This window comes from Ips typographus, linkage group LG2 (genome assembly GCF_016097725.1).
Source record: "Ips typographus isolate SLU linkage group LG2, UJ_Ityp_2.0, whole genome shotgun sequence".
Taxonomy (NCBI): Eukaryota; Metazoa; Arthropoda; class Insecta; order Coleoptera; family Curculionidae; genus Ips; species Ips typographus.
Genome location: NC_138423.1, coordinates 23113289 through 23128829, shown reverse-complemented (window position 1 = coordinate 23128829; position 15541 = coordinate 23113289). Strand labels below are relative to the sequence as shown.

General features: G+C 33.9%; 6 protein-coding genes across 7 annotated transcripts; 4 read left to right on the top strand and 2 right to left on the bottom strand.

Annotated features, from left to right (window-relative positions):
• The first annotated feature begins 313 nt into the window (after nt 1-313).
• Cul3 (cullin 3) lies at nt 314-8033 on the top strand. 2 transcript variants are annotated; one of them, XM_081972617.1, is made up of 12 exons: nt 314-857; nt 2445-2642; nt 2783-2968; nt 3027-3230; nt 3281-3460; nt 3558-3932; nt 3989-4159; nt 4216-4323; nt 4503-4627; nt 4699-4971; nt 7064-7268; nt 7376-8033. In XM_081972617.1, the coding sequence occupies exons 1-12, from the start codon at nt 792-794 to the stop codon at nt 7598-7600; spliced, it is 2316 nt and encodes a 771-aa protein (XP_081828743.1). In that variant the 5' UTR covers nt 314-791; the 3' UTR covers nt 7601-8033. The 2 variants fall into 2 exon arrangements, with proteins under 2 accessions (XP_081828743.1, XP_081828745.1); XM_081972619.1 differs by lacking the exon at nt 314-857 and adding an exon at nt 2208-2365.
• Nucleotides 8034-8406: 373 nt separating this feature from the next.
• LOC145724391 (glutamine synthetase 2 cytoplasmic-like) lies at nt 8407-10226 on the top strand. The gene is made up of 8 exons (XM_081972663.1): nt 8407-8592; nt 8647-8810; nt 8869-8934; nt 8992-9192; nt 9290-9402; nt 9479-9638; nt 9741-9866; nt 9939-10226. The coding sequence occupies exons 1-8, from the start codon at nt 8450-8452 to the stop codon at nt 10145-10147; spliced, it is 1182 nt and encodes a 393-aa protein (XP_081828789.1). The 5' UTR covers nt 8407-8449; the 3' UTR covers nt 10148-10226.
• Nucleotides 10143-11312, bottom strand: LOC145724409 (uncharacterized). Its single transcript, XM_081972683.1, has 5 exons — nt 11085-11312; nt 10765-10977; nt 10579-10717; nt 10381-10528; nt 10143-10330 (listed from the first exon to the last, which is right to left on the bottom strand). The coding sequence occupies exons 1-5, from the start codon at nt 11235-11237 to the stop codon at nt 10240-10242; spliced, it is 744 nt and encodes a 247-aa protein (XP_081828809.1). The 5' UTR covers nt 11238-11312; the 3' UTR covers nt 10143-10239.
• A 58-nt stretch (nt 11313-11370) lies between these two features.
• On the top strand, nt 11371-12854 carry mTTF (mitochondrial transcription termination factor). The gene is made up of 4 exons (XM_081972665.1): nt 11371-12003; nt 12060-12156; nt 12209-12362; nt 12415-12854. Exons 1-4 carry the CDS (start codon nt 11488-11490, stop codon nt 12791-12793), a joined length of 1146 nt encoding a protein of 381 aa, XP_081828791.1. The 5' UTR covers nt 11371-11487; the 3' UTR covers nt 12794-12854.
• Nucleotides 12835-13974, bottom strand: l(2)k14505 (ATP synthase mitochondrial F1 complex assembly factor 2 homolog l(2)k14505). Its single transcript, XM_081972681.1, has 5 exons — nt 13813-13974; nt 13562-13755; nt 13398-13508; nt 13160-13340; nt 12835-13110 (listed from the first exon to the last, which is right to left on the bottom strand). Exons 1-5 carry the CDS (start codon nt 13886-13888, stop codon nt 12863-12865), a joined length of 810 nt encoding a protein of 269 aa, XP_081828807.1. The 5' UTR covers nt 13889-13974; the 3' UTR covers nt 12835-12862.
• A 92-nt stretch (nt 13975-14066) lies between these two features.
• Nucleotides 14067-15276, top strand: Rpn8 (regulatory particle non-ATPase 8). Its single transcript, XM_081972671.1, has 2 exons — nt 14067-14375; nt 14430-15276. Exons 1-2 carry the CDS (start codon nt 14201-14203, stop codon nt 15209-15211), a joined length of 957 nt encoding a protein of 318 aa, XP_081828797.1. The 5' UTR covers nt 14067-14200; the 3' UTR covers nt 15212-15276.
• Nucleotides 15277-15541: the final 265 nt, after the last annotated feature.

Genomic DNA, 15541 nt, shown 5'->3' with positions numbered 1-15541 from the left:
ATTAACAAATGACAGAATGACGTCATGATAAACGTGTGTGGTTGTGCGGTGCGAATAATTACACTATTTTACCCTGATTACACTTTTTGCAGCACTTATGTACATTCTTCCTCATAAGAGTCATAAATAAAAGGCGATAAAAAGAAAAACGTTATAAATAATGGTGTCACCTTGTTAATTAACGCGTTATTTTAATCATCATTATTTAATTAATGTTTGATCAGAATGTTTGGAGTGTTCACTCAAAACACAACCATCAGCTACATGTCATTTTAATCACAATCAGCTGAACTGTCAATTGTCAGTATTTGACAGTATGACAGTAAACGAGTTGTGTTACTTGCTTCCTAGTTGTCTTTTTAAAAATTATTACTAAAAATTACGAAAATCTAATGATATTTCATGCAATTTTTCATTATCCTTTGTTTCGTTCAATTTACCGTAGAATTTAATTAACGTAGCCTGCACTCGTTGCCAAGGTTCCCCAATTAAATATAAATTTAATTAAAGTGAAAGTGCATCCCGGTTATGTTAAACGTCACTCACTAGTGTCAGGAAATATGTCCGTCAGTGTTGTTAAAAAACAAGACAATCTTTCTTAACTTAAATAAACTATTAATTATTTATTTTTTCCGTGCTAATTTGCTTAGCTAGAGACCTGTCTGCGGCCCTTTAGAAACAATGCACCACTGGATCTCGTCGCCTTTGTTTATCCTTTGTTGAACAGTAATGAACATTTAAAGGACCTTGTACAAAAAGGGAAAAGCAAGGCAAAAATTTGGGAACTAGGTATGTCAACTATGAAAAGTGGTGGCCTGGCCAAAAAGGAAGGCAAAATGAGGATCCGTGCGTTTCCAGTAAGTTTTTCTACAATTCTTGCTTTTGCACATATAAATTACCTAATCTTTAATTACCTATTATAGCTATTTAAGTTTCATGAATTTGGATAGCCAAAATTGACATGTTGCCACTCTCAAAAAAGTATAAAATGTAATAGTAATAGATTTTTATCAATGTATAAATCAGTTCAGAGCATTTATTTAAGTTGACAAAATGTCTATTTTTTACAATGTGAGTGTGCAAGGTGTTCAAAAATTAAACTAGGATTTTCTTGGATACCTGGTATAACAGAATTGACAGAACATCATCAATTCATCCTTCCAACTCATTTTGAGGGTTTATTTAAATTTATGCCAAGTTTGGACTGTGTCTTTTCACTGTTTTGCATGCTATCTATCTACACATTCACAGTCCAGACTTAATCATCAAAATGACTAATTGATATGCATTAAGGAGTAAATGATGAAAATGTATTGTATACTTTGTTACTTTCTGGGTTAATTCCTAAATTGAAATGTGGGTTCATTTAGAATCAATTAATTATTAAGGATGTATCATCTTAAATATAAGAAAATATTTAATACACATTGAAATAAAAATGTGCAACTAATGGGGTTTGTTGCTTTTTTATTTTTAAATTGGGTGTTGGCTAAAGTGATAGCTACAGTATTTCAAGATAATAAATATTGTATTCATTTTTGGGGATCCCAGCCACATATTTGCTATCTAGAAAATATGCTAGTTTGAGTTCTGTTTTAACTGTGACATTTTGCAATTGTGAATTTGAACTACCACATTCAGATTCCAACTTAGCTTAAGCTAACATACAAATATGTAGGTATTTGCAATCAGCTATTAGTATTAGTTTTTTTTTATTCACAGGGCCTGTATTTTATTTCTTAACTATTTATTTTGATATAAATAAAAACCTATAGCTTTACTCCATTAACTGCCTGGTGCACCATCAGAGTGTATCATTTTTCACTTGTATTGTTCACAGTCTGAACCACACTTAAGTTTGGCTTAAAGTAAGATGGTGCAAATGGGGGTAAGAATTTGTTAAACAAGCTTTAAGCTGTACAACAAACAAGAACATTTTGGGAATTATTCTCTCCAAACAATTTATTTATAACTTGAGACTATTGAAACATTAGTTATTAAACTGGAAGGAAATAGGTATTAATATTAGCAGAGAAATATCCAACAAATAAGGTGTAAAAATGCTGTGTAGTTCTTGCTTGATATGAAACTGTTTCTGTTCATCAAAATAACACTCACCCTGTTGTATATTTTTTTAATAAAGATAGGTTACAAATATGCTTTTTTATTGAGAAAGGTTAGAAAAATGTAACAATGAAGAAAGTCATAATATGTCATTTATTTGGCTTTTAAAAACCTATCAAAAAATTACTGTTTGTGTCATTTTACACTGTTTCTAATTATTATCTACAATGTGCTAGATTTTAGCCTTAGAATGAGCGGACAATCCGACTACTCAACGAAATGGGATCCTCCTGGTGATGATGTACTTATCTCACTGTTACTATCATTACCCACACACAAACATTAGTTTCATTTTATACCATCATTTTCTTGTTCTGTAGATGACTATGGATGAGCGGTATGTGGAAAGCATATGGGCATTGCTGAAGAATGCAATACAGGAAATCCAGAAGAAGAACAATTCTGGTCTCAGTTTTGAAGAGTTGTATAGGAATGCTTACACTATGGTTTTACATAAGCACGGCGAAAGACTTTATACTGGTCTTAAAGAGGTTGTTACTCAGCATTTAGAACTTAAGGTAAGTCATTCAGTTCTTTTTCAAAATAGATTGTATTGTTGACGTTGAGTTTTGAGGCTATTATTCTGCAGTTTTCTTTTTAAAATGTTCTGTACAGTAAAGTGATAAAGGCAAATCAAGTATTTTTTTGTTCTTTTAAGGTGCGGGATGATGTTCTAAAATCCCTACACAATAATTTTTTAATGACTTTAAATCAAGCCTGGAATGATCATCAAACGTCCATGGTAATGATCAGGGATATATTGATGTACATGGACCGGGTGTACGTGCAACAAAACGATGTCGATAATGTTTATAATCTAGGATTAATTATTTTTCGAGATCAGGTAAGGGGCTTGAAAGATGTGCAAATGACAATGATATGACTTTTTATTATTACATCAGGTCGTTCGGCATGGTTGTATTCGAGACCATTTACGTGAAACCTTATTAGAAATGGTGATGCGAGAAAGGCGGGGCGAAAAAGTCGATCGTATTTCGATAAAAAACGCGTGCCAAATGCTGATGGTGTTGGGTATTAACTCTCGAACCGTATACGAAGAGGACTTTGAATGGCCTTTTTTGCAACAATCCGCAGAATTTTACAAGGTACTAATTGATTTATGTTTATGCAAATAATTTACGCCGGACATTTTTAGGTCGAAAGTCAAAAATTCCTGGGTGAAAATAGTGCATCTGTATATATCAAAAAAGTCGAGGCCCGAATAAATGAAGAATCGGACAGGGCCAAGCATTATTTGGATGAATCCACCGAACCCAGAATCGTTGAAGTGGTTGAGGAGGAACTTATTAAAAAACACATGAAGACTATTGTAGAAGTATGTTTTATTTTGTTCTGTAAAGAGTGTAATCAATTTTAGATTTTATCCTTTTACATGAACTAACACAACCTAGAAATAAATTTGTTATTTCCAGATGGAAAACTCAGGGGTAGTTCATATGTTAAAACATCAAAAAACCGACGATCTCGCTTGTATGTACAAAATATTCGGAAGAGTGAACGACGGTCTGAAAACCATGGCGGATTGCGTCAGTCACTATCTGAGGGAACAAGGAAAAGCTTTAGTTCAGGAAGAGGAACACCAAGGAACCAACGCGATTACGTTCGTTCAGTCTTTGTTGGATTTGAAGGATGGATTTGATCACTTTTTAAACAATTCCTTTAACAAGGACAAAATTTTCAAGCAAATGATCGCCTCAGATTTTGAACATTTTCTCAACCTTAACCCGAAATCGCCAGAGTATTTGTCACTGTTTATTGATGATAAATTGAAAAAAGGTGTTAAAGGGGTGAGTGATGTATGGGATCTACTTGGTAGTAAAACTAACATGAACCGTAATTTCAGATGTCCGAACAAGACATTGAGTTAGTTCTTGACAAGTCAATGGTACTATTCCGGTTTCTGCAGGAAAAAGACGTGTTTGAACGTTACTACAAACAACATTTAGCGAAACGGTTGCTCCTTAATAAATCAGTTAGTGACGACTGGGAGAAAAATATGATTTCCAAATTGAAGGTAATCAAAGCAACCTGCCTAACTAATCAAATGTTTTACAAACAGTGAAATTGTAGACCGAGTGCGGTTGTCAGTTCACATCAAAACTGGAAGGAATGTTTAAAGATATGACGGTGTCCAATACGATTATGGAGGAATTTAAAGAGCACGTGACTAAAACTGATGTAAGCAATAGTTAGTTAGTTAGTCTTCTTTATTTCTAATTATGGTCACAATACATTTCCTGTAACTACAAAAAACATACATGAAAACACAAAAAGTAACAGCGTCATTTTAAGATGAGCGTACATCTAATAGTTGTTAAAAGTAGTTAGGGGTTGTAGATAATTTAGATGGTTTTTAGGCCAATTTGGGTGGTGTCGACTTATTTATGCGCGTGCTGACTACCGGATTTTGGCCTACGCAAAGTGCAACTCCTAAATGTCATATTCCAGCCGCACCTTTGGCGGCATTTGAGTGCTTTAGAAGGTAAGTTGATTAAGTTTTGACTGATTTACTTTTTTTGTTTATTAACTACTGACATGAATTACATTCGTTAGGTTTTATCTGGCAAAGCACAGCGGGCGTCAATTGACGTTGCAACCGCAATTAGGAAACGCCGATCTCAATGCCGTGTTCTACGGTCCGCGGAAAGAGGACAACGAGGGCGCCTGCTCGTCGTCGACGAGCGTGGGCAGTACTTCGAAGAACAACGGGCCCCGAAAGCACATCATCCAGGTGTCCACTTACCAGATGGTCGTGCTGATGCTGTTCAACAATCACGATAAACTGACGTACGAAGAAATATTAAACGAATCTGATATTCCCGAACGGTAAGTTGTAATATCGTAAATGTAGATGATTCACATGAAGGCATATATACAGAGTGTCTCTGAAAGTTCTGAACAACGTCCTATCAGGTAGCGGATGCCAAATAATTTTTGTTTTGTCACAATCAGCTGTGTCTTACTTAATAATGGATGCCACTTAAGGTGGATTCATAATTCTGTTTTTGTAAAACATAAAAACGTAAAATTAAAACAAAAAATTGTAATGCTTTGTTTTTTTGCTCGGTTTATTGGCGTTACCAACTAGGGTATTTGTCAGCTCAATACGAAAAGAGAGCCAGATAGCTCAAAGCTCCTGGTTCTCTAGAGCTTTTTGATTAAGTAGTTTTTAGTGCTGTGAATTTTCTGCGTTTTTATGGTGTTCTTCAGGTGGTTCTTGGCTTACTTTCTTCTTTTACTTCTTGGCTGTATTATCCCAAAAAAACCACACAGGACCGACAGGTACAGGAAAAAGTTTTTATCTACAACAAAACAAAAACACAAAATTTCCCAACAACACACGTCACAATTTAATTTTATTGATATTGAGAAATTTATTGATAATGTCAATGATCTCTGCATTTGGCTTTCCTAAAACAACTTCAATGGTGCAGTAACACCCACTTTGATTAACTGACTATAAACATTGAAATCATCTATTTGATTAATGGGACACTCAAAAAAGATATGGTTTAAATCTTCAATCTGTCCACAATCACAAAAAGGATCATCCTTAACTTTAATTTTAAATAAATGAAGTTTTGTACAACAATGACCGAATAATCGTGGTAATTTGCCTTCGGTTTTTGTACGGAATTTTATCGAACCAACGAATTTGAGAGAAATGGTTCTGAATACCTCTGTAAAACGATCCTTTATTCCCTACAATCTCGCGACCATTCTTTTTTATGCTGCTCTATAATATTATTTTTCACAATATTAAATATATCGTTTGAGCTTACAAACACCTTCTTTGGAATGTTAAAACCCCTCCCAATGTTTGCCAGAGTATCCGTTATTTCGTTACCCTGGATCCCGGCATGTCCCGGTGTTCATGCCAAAGAAATATCATATCCCATTTCATTGTAATGCTTACAAGTTTGAAACGTAAACAAAAACAGCGTAACTCCGTTAAACACAAAAATCGCATACTTTTATTTACTCCAACTTAGATAGTTCTCTTACTGTTCTTAGTGTAATGTAATAGCCAAACGTTGCTCAGCATTTATTGCATCTGACAAATTGCGTTTTTATCACTTATTATTGAAAAACTGGGCTTTGTCTTTAGATTTCATTGACAAAAAATATGGTTTAATTTGAATTTTTTTTACTAATTTTCCTGGTTTTTTCCAGACGAATTTTTCTCCTTCTTTTCTTTAGTAACGCACAACAAAAAAATCCAACATCCGCCACTATAAAAGCATCGTCAAAATCCATTTTAAATAAAAATCCCAAAGTCACTAAAAATGTAAACAAAAATATCACCAAATAAACCACTCAACCTATTTTTTTCTGACAATATTGGCTGCCAAGTTACAAGTCATTTATTACATTTTACGGATTTACGGCAAAACTACGAATTGAAAGGCTTATTTTTATGTTTCTCGTTTTATATAATTATGTTTTACGGAAACAAAACTATGAATCCACCTTAACTTACCCGCGATATGACATTTTTGTCAATTTTTTGCAGGCAAATATAGCAGAACGTGTTATAATGCAACTCAAAAGTTCAAAGACATCCTGTATTCTTAAGAAAACCAAAATTTTTTTTCGTTTAAAAGTTTTGTTTGCTTTTATTTGTTCGCTTAAACATAGTAAAATTGAAACCTGCTGCGTTGCCAAATGTGCAAAAAATAGTGGTTTGCTGTAATCGACCATACATTTTATTCGTCCTAAACAAAGTTTCAAACTGGTTTACATTTTTGGGATACTTTTACAAATTTTTAATTAAGAGCAGTAGGTAATGCATAAGAGTAATTCAAAAATAGTGTTTTTCTTTTCTTAATTCTTAAGGGACATAATTTGTATTCTGAAATCTGAATCTGTTGAAGTAGAAATTGCAGATATTTAAACTTTAATTTGTCGTAAATTTCAGAGATCTTATCAGGGCGTTGCAATCATTGGCGATGGGCAAAGCGACGCAGCGTGTATTAATTAAAACACCGAAAACGAAGGAAATCGAGTCGAGTCACGAGTTTCAAGTGAACGATTCTTTCACCTCCAAATTGCACCGAGTGAAAATCCAAACTGTTGCTGCTAAAGGGGAAAGCGAACCGGAACGGAGAGAAACACGCAGCAAGGTAAATTGTTCCAGAAAATCGTATTTTGTTCGCGTTAACTGTAGAAATTGGTTGTTTGGTTTTCAGTATGTTTTAATAAATATGCACTACATCGAAAAAATTTTCAGGTTGATGAAGATCGAAAACACGAAATTGAAGCGGCCATCGTGCGAATTATGAAATCGCGCAAACGCATGCCGCACAACATCCTAGTGACCGAAGTGACCGAACAGTTGCGCAGTCGCTTCCTTCCCTCGCCGGTCATCATCAAGAAACGGATCGAAGGTCTGATAGAACGAGAATACTTGGCCAGAACGCCGGAAGACCGAAAAGTGTACACGTACGTCGCTTAAAAAGACTTTGACCATGCAATTAATTTTAAAAAAGTGCATCAAAAACGCGCAGCAAGCGAGCAAAGAAGTGTTGACCGCCACCACGCCGATAAAAAAATAACAAAAATTTACAGTGTTTTTTTGTACAAATTTCTGAAAATATGGATATGTGTGTGTGAGATGTCAAAAATCAAACAACACTGGTCAAGTTGCCTTAATTCAATCCGAACTAAACCTTAATCTGCTGTTCGTTTTTTTTTTTTAAAGTGCAGACATTTTCAATTGTGTTATATAATAAACATTTTCCGAAGAGAGTAGAAGAAAGTGTAGGAGTGGGAGGATCCTATCCGTTCATTTTTCTTTTAGATAATAAGAGTTTACGATGATGAGTAACTGATTTGATTTATAAAAAGAAAATGTTAAGTTGTGGTTAAATAAAACGTCTTTCAGCGGATTGTTTCCGTTTAAAACACTATCAGATGGGTCAAGGGGAGGTAAGTATATCATTCCGCCGTAACGTAGAATAAAATAAAGAGTATTGTCACTCTTCTATAATAAAGTAACTATTTTTGAGCCCATTCTTAGACGAAAATTATTTTGACAAAATCTCAAACTAATTGCAAATTTTTGGTCTTTCTCAATGTAGAAAATTCATATGGTCATTGGTTTCCAGCAAACTATTATCAATTTTTATTTTTCTTATAAAAGCGTCAATTTGGATTTTAACCTGTTCTAATGTTTACTTAACATACAATTTTAAGAGTAGCCCAGAAAGGTACTGCAAAAGTTGGTATGTTGATATATTTACCTGATACCTGAATTTCAAAATAATGACATTAAATCTCAACAATTTTGACATTACAACAAATTATGAACTGGACAAAGATTTTGTGCAATAAAACGAAATTTAAAATTTCAACACTGCATAGAACGTTTCACGTCCATTCCAAGAATTTCGGAGGTTTTCTGGAGTGTTCCGCAAATGCTGCCCTGGATAAAAATGTTTCAGACAGGTACTGTTACAATATAGTAAAGAAGGTTTTTAGTTGAGCTTTATCTGCGAGTAGATACATGTGTTTGCCAGTACCCGAACCCAAAAGTCAAGTATCATACGTCTGGGTAGATGGTACAGGTTTGGACTTGCGTATGCGTACTAAAACTTTGGATTTCGTCCCTTCCACTTATAAAGATTGTCCTAATTGGGGTTTTGACGGCAGCAGCACTTTTTTCAGTATGATTTTTGAGTTATTCTAGTTTTGAGGTTTGTTCAGTGAGTTTTTTTAAAACAGGTACGGTGGACAAGTCAGACTGTTACATAGTCCCAATTGCTATGTACGCTGATCCTTTTAGACGTGGTACTTTTTTTGAAACTTTTTGGGTAGTAGTTTGTGTGAGAAAACAGAATTTTTAAGGTAACAATAAAATGGTGTTGTGCGAAACGTTCACACATGATAAAAAACCGACCAAGACCAACAACAGACAGGGATGCATCGAAGTGTTGAACAAAGTATGCGATCAGGAAGTGATGTTTGGTTTTGAACAAGAATTTTACTTTATGGGACCGCAAGGGGAACCTTACGGTTGGCCATGTGGAGCTGTTCCCAAACCAGAAGGTAAGATAAGATTAATTAAATCCCATTCTTAAACAATTAAAGTTATGTGCAAAACTTCAATCTAACATATAATTCATAAACACTCTGTATATTTTAGGAAAAAATTATGCTGGCATTGGTTCTAACAGGGTAGTTGGAAGAGAGATTTCCGAATGCATTTATCGGTGTTGTCTATACGCTGGAATTGATGTGAACGGATCGACAGCCGAGGTAATTTTCAATTTGTTTGCATTTTAATAACTTAAAGTGCATTTTTTACTTTTGATTATTAAAAGAATTATTTTAGAGAGCTTGTGGCCAATGGGAAATTCTAACTGGACCAACATTGAGCATAAAAGCAGCCGACGATTTATGGATGCTGAGATACGTGATTCAAAGAGTAGCGGAGGATTTTGGCATATCGGCCTCTTTTAGGTCGGATTTTGTCGAAAATGGAGTACCTTCAGGTTAGTACCCAATGTAAATAACGCACGGTGCTTGAATGTTACATTTAGACAAGAGAGTTTCTTTGAAGATTCCGTATGAATTATATTGTTGATATATTGCAGGTCTACACACCACCATATCAACAAAACAGTCAAGAGACGATAACGGAATCAAGCAGATCAACGAATACATTGCCAAACTGGAAAAAAATCACAAAACCGATCTGAAATATTTCGATTGCTCTCAAGGTGAGTCTTTTATTAATTGCTATTTAATTTTTTTTACTTAATTTGTGCCCCTGTGTGTATTTTTATTTGCAGGAATTCATGTAAAAAAAAGATTGACAGGAAAACATCACACTTGCAATATGGAAAAATTTAAATCGGGCGTGGGAGACAGATCCGCCTGTATACGCATCTCCCCTTCAGTGGCGGACAAAAAAAAGGGCTTTTTTGAGGATCGACGACCTTGCAGTTGTGCCGATCCTTACAACGTTATCACCGCACTAATTAAATCTTGTATCCTTTAGAGAAAAACTCTGTGTATATATTACAATAATACTACAACTAATGCATTGCTGAGTTTAATTAAATATGTGAACATTTAAAGGTTGAGTTGAAATTAAGACTGTTTTGTGAGGAATTTGGGCTTATTCTTACCAGAATATACAACTTTTCGTCGTTTTTGCTGGTTCCAAGGTTCCAATTGCACACTGCAACATATTAAATAATTATATGTGTTTACTAAAAAAACTCTATTTACTCCAAAGTGGTTGATTTAGTTTGTCCATGAATTTCAGTAAACTTTTTCCAGAACTTTGCACTTTCTTCTTTTGTAAAAACTTTCTCAAGCATATTTTCTTCTGCACTTTCTATGTGAGTCTCCTCAAATTTTTCAGTTTTCAATTCACCTACAAATGTGCAAAAGTAAGTGGTTAGTGTTACAAAAAAAGAAAATTACTTCTGGATATTTCTAATTTTTCCAACTCAAATTGTTTCAATTCTATGTCCTTTTTTTTTATTATCTTCACTAACATTTCCTGTTGTTTTTCCAAGAAAAATATGGTTTTTATGGCTGGTACAGTTATGTTTTCTGTAAACTAGTAGTGCCATCATAATAGGAACAAACACACTAGTTTTTACTTACTTTATTTTGATCATCCTTAGTGAATTTAAAATTATAGGAAATCTTTGAATTTGTTACTGTATTATCTAAGTCAGTGCATGTACTCTCTAACCTAAGATGAATTAAATCATCTTCACTTTTAACTAGGATGCTTGCATTTTGGATATTTCCAAGTAAATCTTTTAGGTAGCTGAGTACTTGTTCTTCTGTGGCTCCAATATGTTTGTTGGTTTCCTATTATGATTTGATATCAGTTAAAAGTGGGAAATAAATTAACATAAACAGTATAATCATTAATCATACTCCAAATGTGCTATTTAACCACTAAACATAATACATACTCTGAACAAGTTTTGAAGTTCAGTTATTGAAAAGCAAGTTTTCCACAAATATGTCAAATCTGTGAGCAATAAAGAGAATGTATTATCATCATTATCACTTTTTTCTAACTTTATCATGTAAACAGTTTGGGAATCATTAAACAGTTTCCACATAGTAAGTTTTTGAAAATTTAGTAGGTAAGAAATTGGAAAATTAAAATGACTGAAAAATAATCACCTAACCTAAAAAAATTCTTGTCGCTTCTTCTTCTTCTCGTCTTTCATAGAGTCTTAAGGCTTTGTTTTTAGAAAAAAGAAGACTCAGATTAAAAATAAACAAATAATAAGGTTATGAGAATATTGTAAATTTAAATTTAATTTAAGAAATTTATAAAAACCAACAAACCAAACAGAAGTATTGACTATGAGTGAAATACGAACGGCAATATTATTCAACAGGAAATTCTTGTCAAGTCTCCTAAAAGTTGGTTATAGTTCTCTTTGTCGACCATTGTGTAAACCAGCAGAAAGTAGCCCTAACATCAGGAATGATGAAGAACCCAATGTGAGACAACAGAAAAAACTATCGCAGATTCCTAAGCAAGCCAGAATAAAGCTCCAGTCTGTACTAGGAATTCGTGAAATTGACACAATGAAAATGTTGTTATCTGATGAAAAACTGCTAACTGCCTCTTTGGAATTATTAACAATGAACAAGAAACTGTGTGAAAAAAATTGTATTAGAACTAGTACACTAATTAAGTACCCTTTTTTACTGTACGACCGTAATTTGAATGAAAAAATTGAAATGTTAAAACAACTACCTTTTGCCTTAGAACACAGTATTCCATTAGCTAGACTCAGTTTTTTTGCCTTCAGTAATATTACCCAAAACGTTCAGTGTGTACAACGAATACGGGACTTAACTAAACTATTTAATGTAAATCAAGTACCACTAAGTTAGAGAATAAAATAATTTTCTGCTTTTTTTTTTAGATTGATATTGAATTGGCTTGTGATATAATAGCACGACGTACATTTCTGTATACTAAACCTTTAGAAGAACTTCAAGTCTCACTGAACATTTTACATGGTTAAGTTATAGTTGTTAGCTGGGTATTTTTTACTAAATTGTGCTTTTCCAGCTGAAGGGTTTTCTATTAAAGAAATTCTGAATGACTTGTGGATTTTAAACTACAGTGAGTCATTTCTTAACACTAGAATGGAGCTTATTCAGAAAACCAATATTAAAAAACTAAAAACCTGGATGATAAGGTGTCCTGAAGAAGTACTCTACAAGTAAGCCACAGTGATTTAAATTCACATTGTTAATTAATGGTAAACTTTTTAGACATATTAAAAGAGAGACAGACAACCGGGATATTTTAGGCAAAAATTCAGTGGCCCAGTATTTGTCACAGAAACTGTGCTGCAATGAAAATTTGGCACAAAGTTTAATTATTCGTCAACCGCAATTGAAAACAAAAAGCCTGTCAAAAATTACAAATATGATCAATTTACTCTATGGGCATGGTTATAAACCAGCACAAATTTGTAAAGTGCCAAAGATTTTGTTGCACAGCTATAAAACTACTGAGGTGAGATTGAAGCAGCTCACAGCTTTAGGAGAGAAGCCAGACAGTTTATATGTACTCACTAAAAGTCAGAAACAGTACCAGTTGCATATTGAAAATTTAGGGAAATCTAATAACTGTAATTCCACTGAATAAATCTTACAGTACATGAAGGGATTAAAGAAAACTACCAGGAATTGTGGGGCTCTAACTTAAATTGTTGTTTTATTTGACTTTCTCTTGTATTTTTTGACTTTGAGAGTTAAAGTAGACAAACAGCACAACAGCTGATAATCTGGATTGTAATTCTTGTTGGCTTAAGTCATGTGCCCATTCCACTCTACCCCATCGACCAGTTTGGTACTCCTCTTCCAGCCTGGACAGTAAAACAGCCCTATCTGGGGTCAAAAACTTTTCTGTGGCTGCCAAAGTCAATATAACTGATTTCAAAGTATCCACACCATACATAAACCCTAAAATTTGTCCAATCAGCTTATTATTATAAAGTTTTATAGTACAAACCATTAATTGCAGCAAAATTATATGACATTAGGTGACTAGTCAAGGTGGCTTTGTCTTTGTCACTAATAGGAGAAATATCCATTTGTATGGACTTTTTAAGGTTGACATTAAATCTTTTGTTAAACCAACTTATAACTGGATCCCATTCGTCTGTTTGGAACTTCATTAAATCTTCATCTTCCTGACAAACCAACACTAACAATCAAATTATATTTTGTACAGTCTTCAAATTACTTACATTACAGTGGTACAGAATTGTATCAGTATCTAAATAATTGACTATATAATTTACAATATCTAGTTTGGTTAAGTTGTTCGGATTATCCAGTACTGTATTACATAAAGTGGTCTAAAAAATAAAATTACACTTACTGCAAAACATAAACTAGTCTAGCTACTGACAAGATGCATTTTGCTTCGCTCAATTTTACTTTTTTGGCTGTTCCATTCTGTGGCCACTGCCAAAGCCAAGGGCTCCGAACTAACAGTAAACAAATGGCCTTTAGGTGTTTTTAGTTTCCGTTGATCTAACGTAATCTCATAGTTATTGTTACTCTTTAAAATGCTGGTGTTTTTGTAAAATCTGGTGTGAGTGGCTGCAACATTTTATATTTTAGCCTCTACAGTTGTAGTGAATCAGAGGGTGTTATTACCGTAATTTCTGCAAGACTTTTTTGCAACGTGTTGTACTATACATTTACTGTTTGAAGTGAACCATTTTAAAAACATTATTCAAATCAGTACAAAATTTACTAAAAATTTAATTTGGTTTTTAGGTTTAGTAGGTTATGTTAGAAAGGTTAGGTTACGGTCTTGTATTACTGGTTGCCAACAAAAAAAAGAAGAAATGACATGACCATGCAGCATTGACAATGACAATTGACATAGTACAATATGCATATGCAATTTAAAAATTGGTTTGTCATGGTGACATGAGGCAGTAAACTTTGTTTTGTACTGTAAAAGTTAATATATCCTTTATTTCTCTAATTAATAGCACTCGTTAAAAACTAAAATCTTTGAAATTAATTAAAGTGAATCATGCCTAGCCAGGAATTAACTACCAGTAAGGTTATCGTACACCCTTTGGTGTTGCTGAGTGTGGTGGATCATTTCAATCGAATGGGCAAAATAGGCAACCAAAAACGGGTTGTGGGTGTTCTACTGGGGTGTTGGCGTGCCAAAGGCGTCTTGGATGTCTCCAACAGTTTTGCCGGTATGAAAGTTACAGTATAATTAAATATTGAGATTAAGTGAAAATTGTTTTCAGTACCATTTGATGAGGATGACAAAGACAAATCAGTATGGTTTCTTGACCATGACTACCTGGAAAACATGTATGGCATGTTTAAAAAAGTGAATGCACGCGAAAGAGTCGTGGGCTGGTACCACACTGGTCCTAAACTGCACCAAAATGACATTGCCATTAATGAACTAATCAGGCGCTATTGTCCCAATTCAGTACTGGTAATCATTGATGCCAAACCTAAAGATTTAGGTTTACCCACTGAAGCCTACCAAGCTGTGGAAGAAGTCCATGATGATGGTTCTCCCACTTCCAGAACTTTTGAGCATGTTCCCAGTGAGATTGGGGCTGAAGAGGCTGAAGAAGTTGGTGTTGAACATTTGCTGCGGGATATTAAAGATACCACAGTTGGAACATTGTCTCAAAGAATAACCAATCAACTTTTGGGCCTAAAAGGGCTACACTCACAACTGAGGGAGATTAGAGACTATTTAATTCAAGTGAGTGAGAGTAAACTGCCCATTAACCATCAAATCATTTATCAGTTGCAAGACATTTTCAATTTGTTGCCTGATATAAACCAGATACAGTTTAACAAGTCATTTTATGTGAAGAATAATGATCAAATGTTGGTGGTTTACTTGGCAGCCCTGGTCAGATCTATTGTGGCTCTGCATAATTTAATCAATAACAAGTTGAGCAACAGGGATGTGGAAGAGGGCAAAAAAGAAGAGAAAAAAGACAAAGCAGAGAAAGAGAGTAAAGATAAGGATAAGGATAGTAAGAAGGAGGAGAAAAAGAAGTAATACTGTAAAGTGTGTGTACCTTTTTTTAGGTTGTTTCTGAGTTAAATAAAAGCAAAAGTTCTTGATTTTAGTGTTAGGTTAAATCATCTTTCTTCTATTCTATCGTCCATTAAGTTTCATGAATTGTGCTAAATGATTGGTTATTAATCTTACTTTGAAATTATATTATTCAGTAGGAGTTTCAATATTTTTTTAAAGTTTTGTAAATGTGAACAAAAATTATGCATATTATTTAGTTTAATCACTCTTTTGACACTATAAATGGCAAATTTTTAGGTTATCTGTAGCTATGGAAATGACTCTTATTCATAGTCCACAATTATTTCATTC

Excerpts from the sequence above, each read along its gene's own strand:
- Rpn8 (XM_081972671.1), top strand. The coding sequence starts at position 14,201 with ATGCCTAGCCAGGAATTAACTACCAGTAAGGTTATCGTACACCCTTTG. Across the intron at positions 14,376-14,429 it reads TGTCTCCAACAGTTTTGCCG|TACCATTTGATGAGGATGAC; the intron begins GTATGAAAGTTA and ends AATTGTTTTCAG.
- LOC145724391 (XM_081972663.1), top strand. The coding sequence starts at position 8,450 with ATGAACTGGACAAAGATTTTGTGCAATAAAACGAAATTTAAAATTTCA. Across the intron at positions 8,935-8,991 it reads CGCTGATCCTTTTAGACGTG|GTAACAATAAAATGGTGTTG; the intron begins GTACTTTTTTTG and ends AGAATTTTTAAG. Across the intron at positions 9,639-9,740 it reads CGAAAATGGAGTACCTTCAG|GTCTACACACCACCATATCA; the intron begins GTTAGTACCCAA and ends GATATATTGCAG.
- mTTF (XM_081972665.1), top strand. The coding sequence starts at position 11,488 with ATGAGTGAAATACGAACGGCAATATTATTCAACAGGAAATTCTTGTCA. Across the intron at positions 12,004-12,059 it reads ACTTAACTAAACTATTTAAT|ATTGATATTGAATTGGCTTG; the intron begins GTAAATCAAGTA and ends TTTTTTTTTTAG. Across the intron at positions 12,363-12,414 it reads CCTGAAGAAGTACTCTACAA|ACATATTAAAAGAGAGACAG; the intron begins GTAAGCCACAGT and ends TAAACTTTTTAG.
- LOC145724409 (XM_081972683.1), bottom strand. The coding sequence starts at position 11,237 with ATGTGGAAACTGTTTAATGATTCCCAAACTGTTTACATGATAAAGTTA. Across the intron at positions 10,978-11,084 it reads AACTTCAAAACTTGTTCAGA|GAAACCAACAAACATATTGG; the intron begins GTATGTATTATG and ends AAATCATAATAG. Across the intron at positions 10,331-10,380 it reads ACTAAATCAACCACTTTGGA|TGTGCAATTGGAACCTTGGA; the intron begins GTAAATAGAGTT and ends AATATGTTGCAG.
- Cul3 (XM_081972617.1), top strand. The coding sequence starts at position 792 with ATGTCAACTATGAAAAGTGGTGGCCTGGCCAAAAAGGAAGGCAAAATG. Across the intron at positions 858-2,444 it reads TGAGGATCCGTGCGTTTCCA|ATGACTATGGATGAGCGGTA; the intron begins GTAAGTTTTTCT and ends CTTGTTCTGTAG. Across the intron at positions 4,160-4,215 it reads ATATGATTTCCAAATTGAAG|ACCGAGTGCGGTTGTCAGTT; the intron begins GTAATCAAAGCA and ends GTGAAATTGTAG.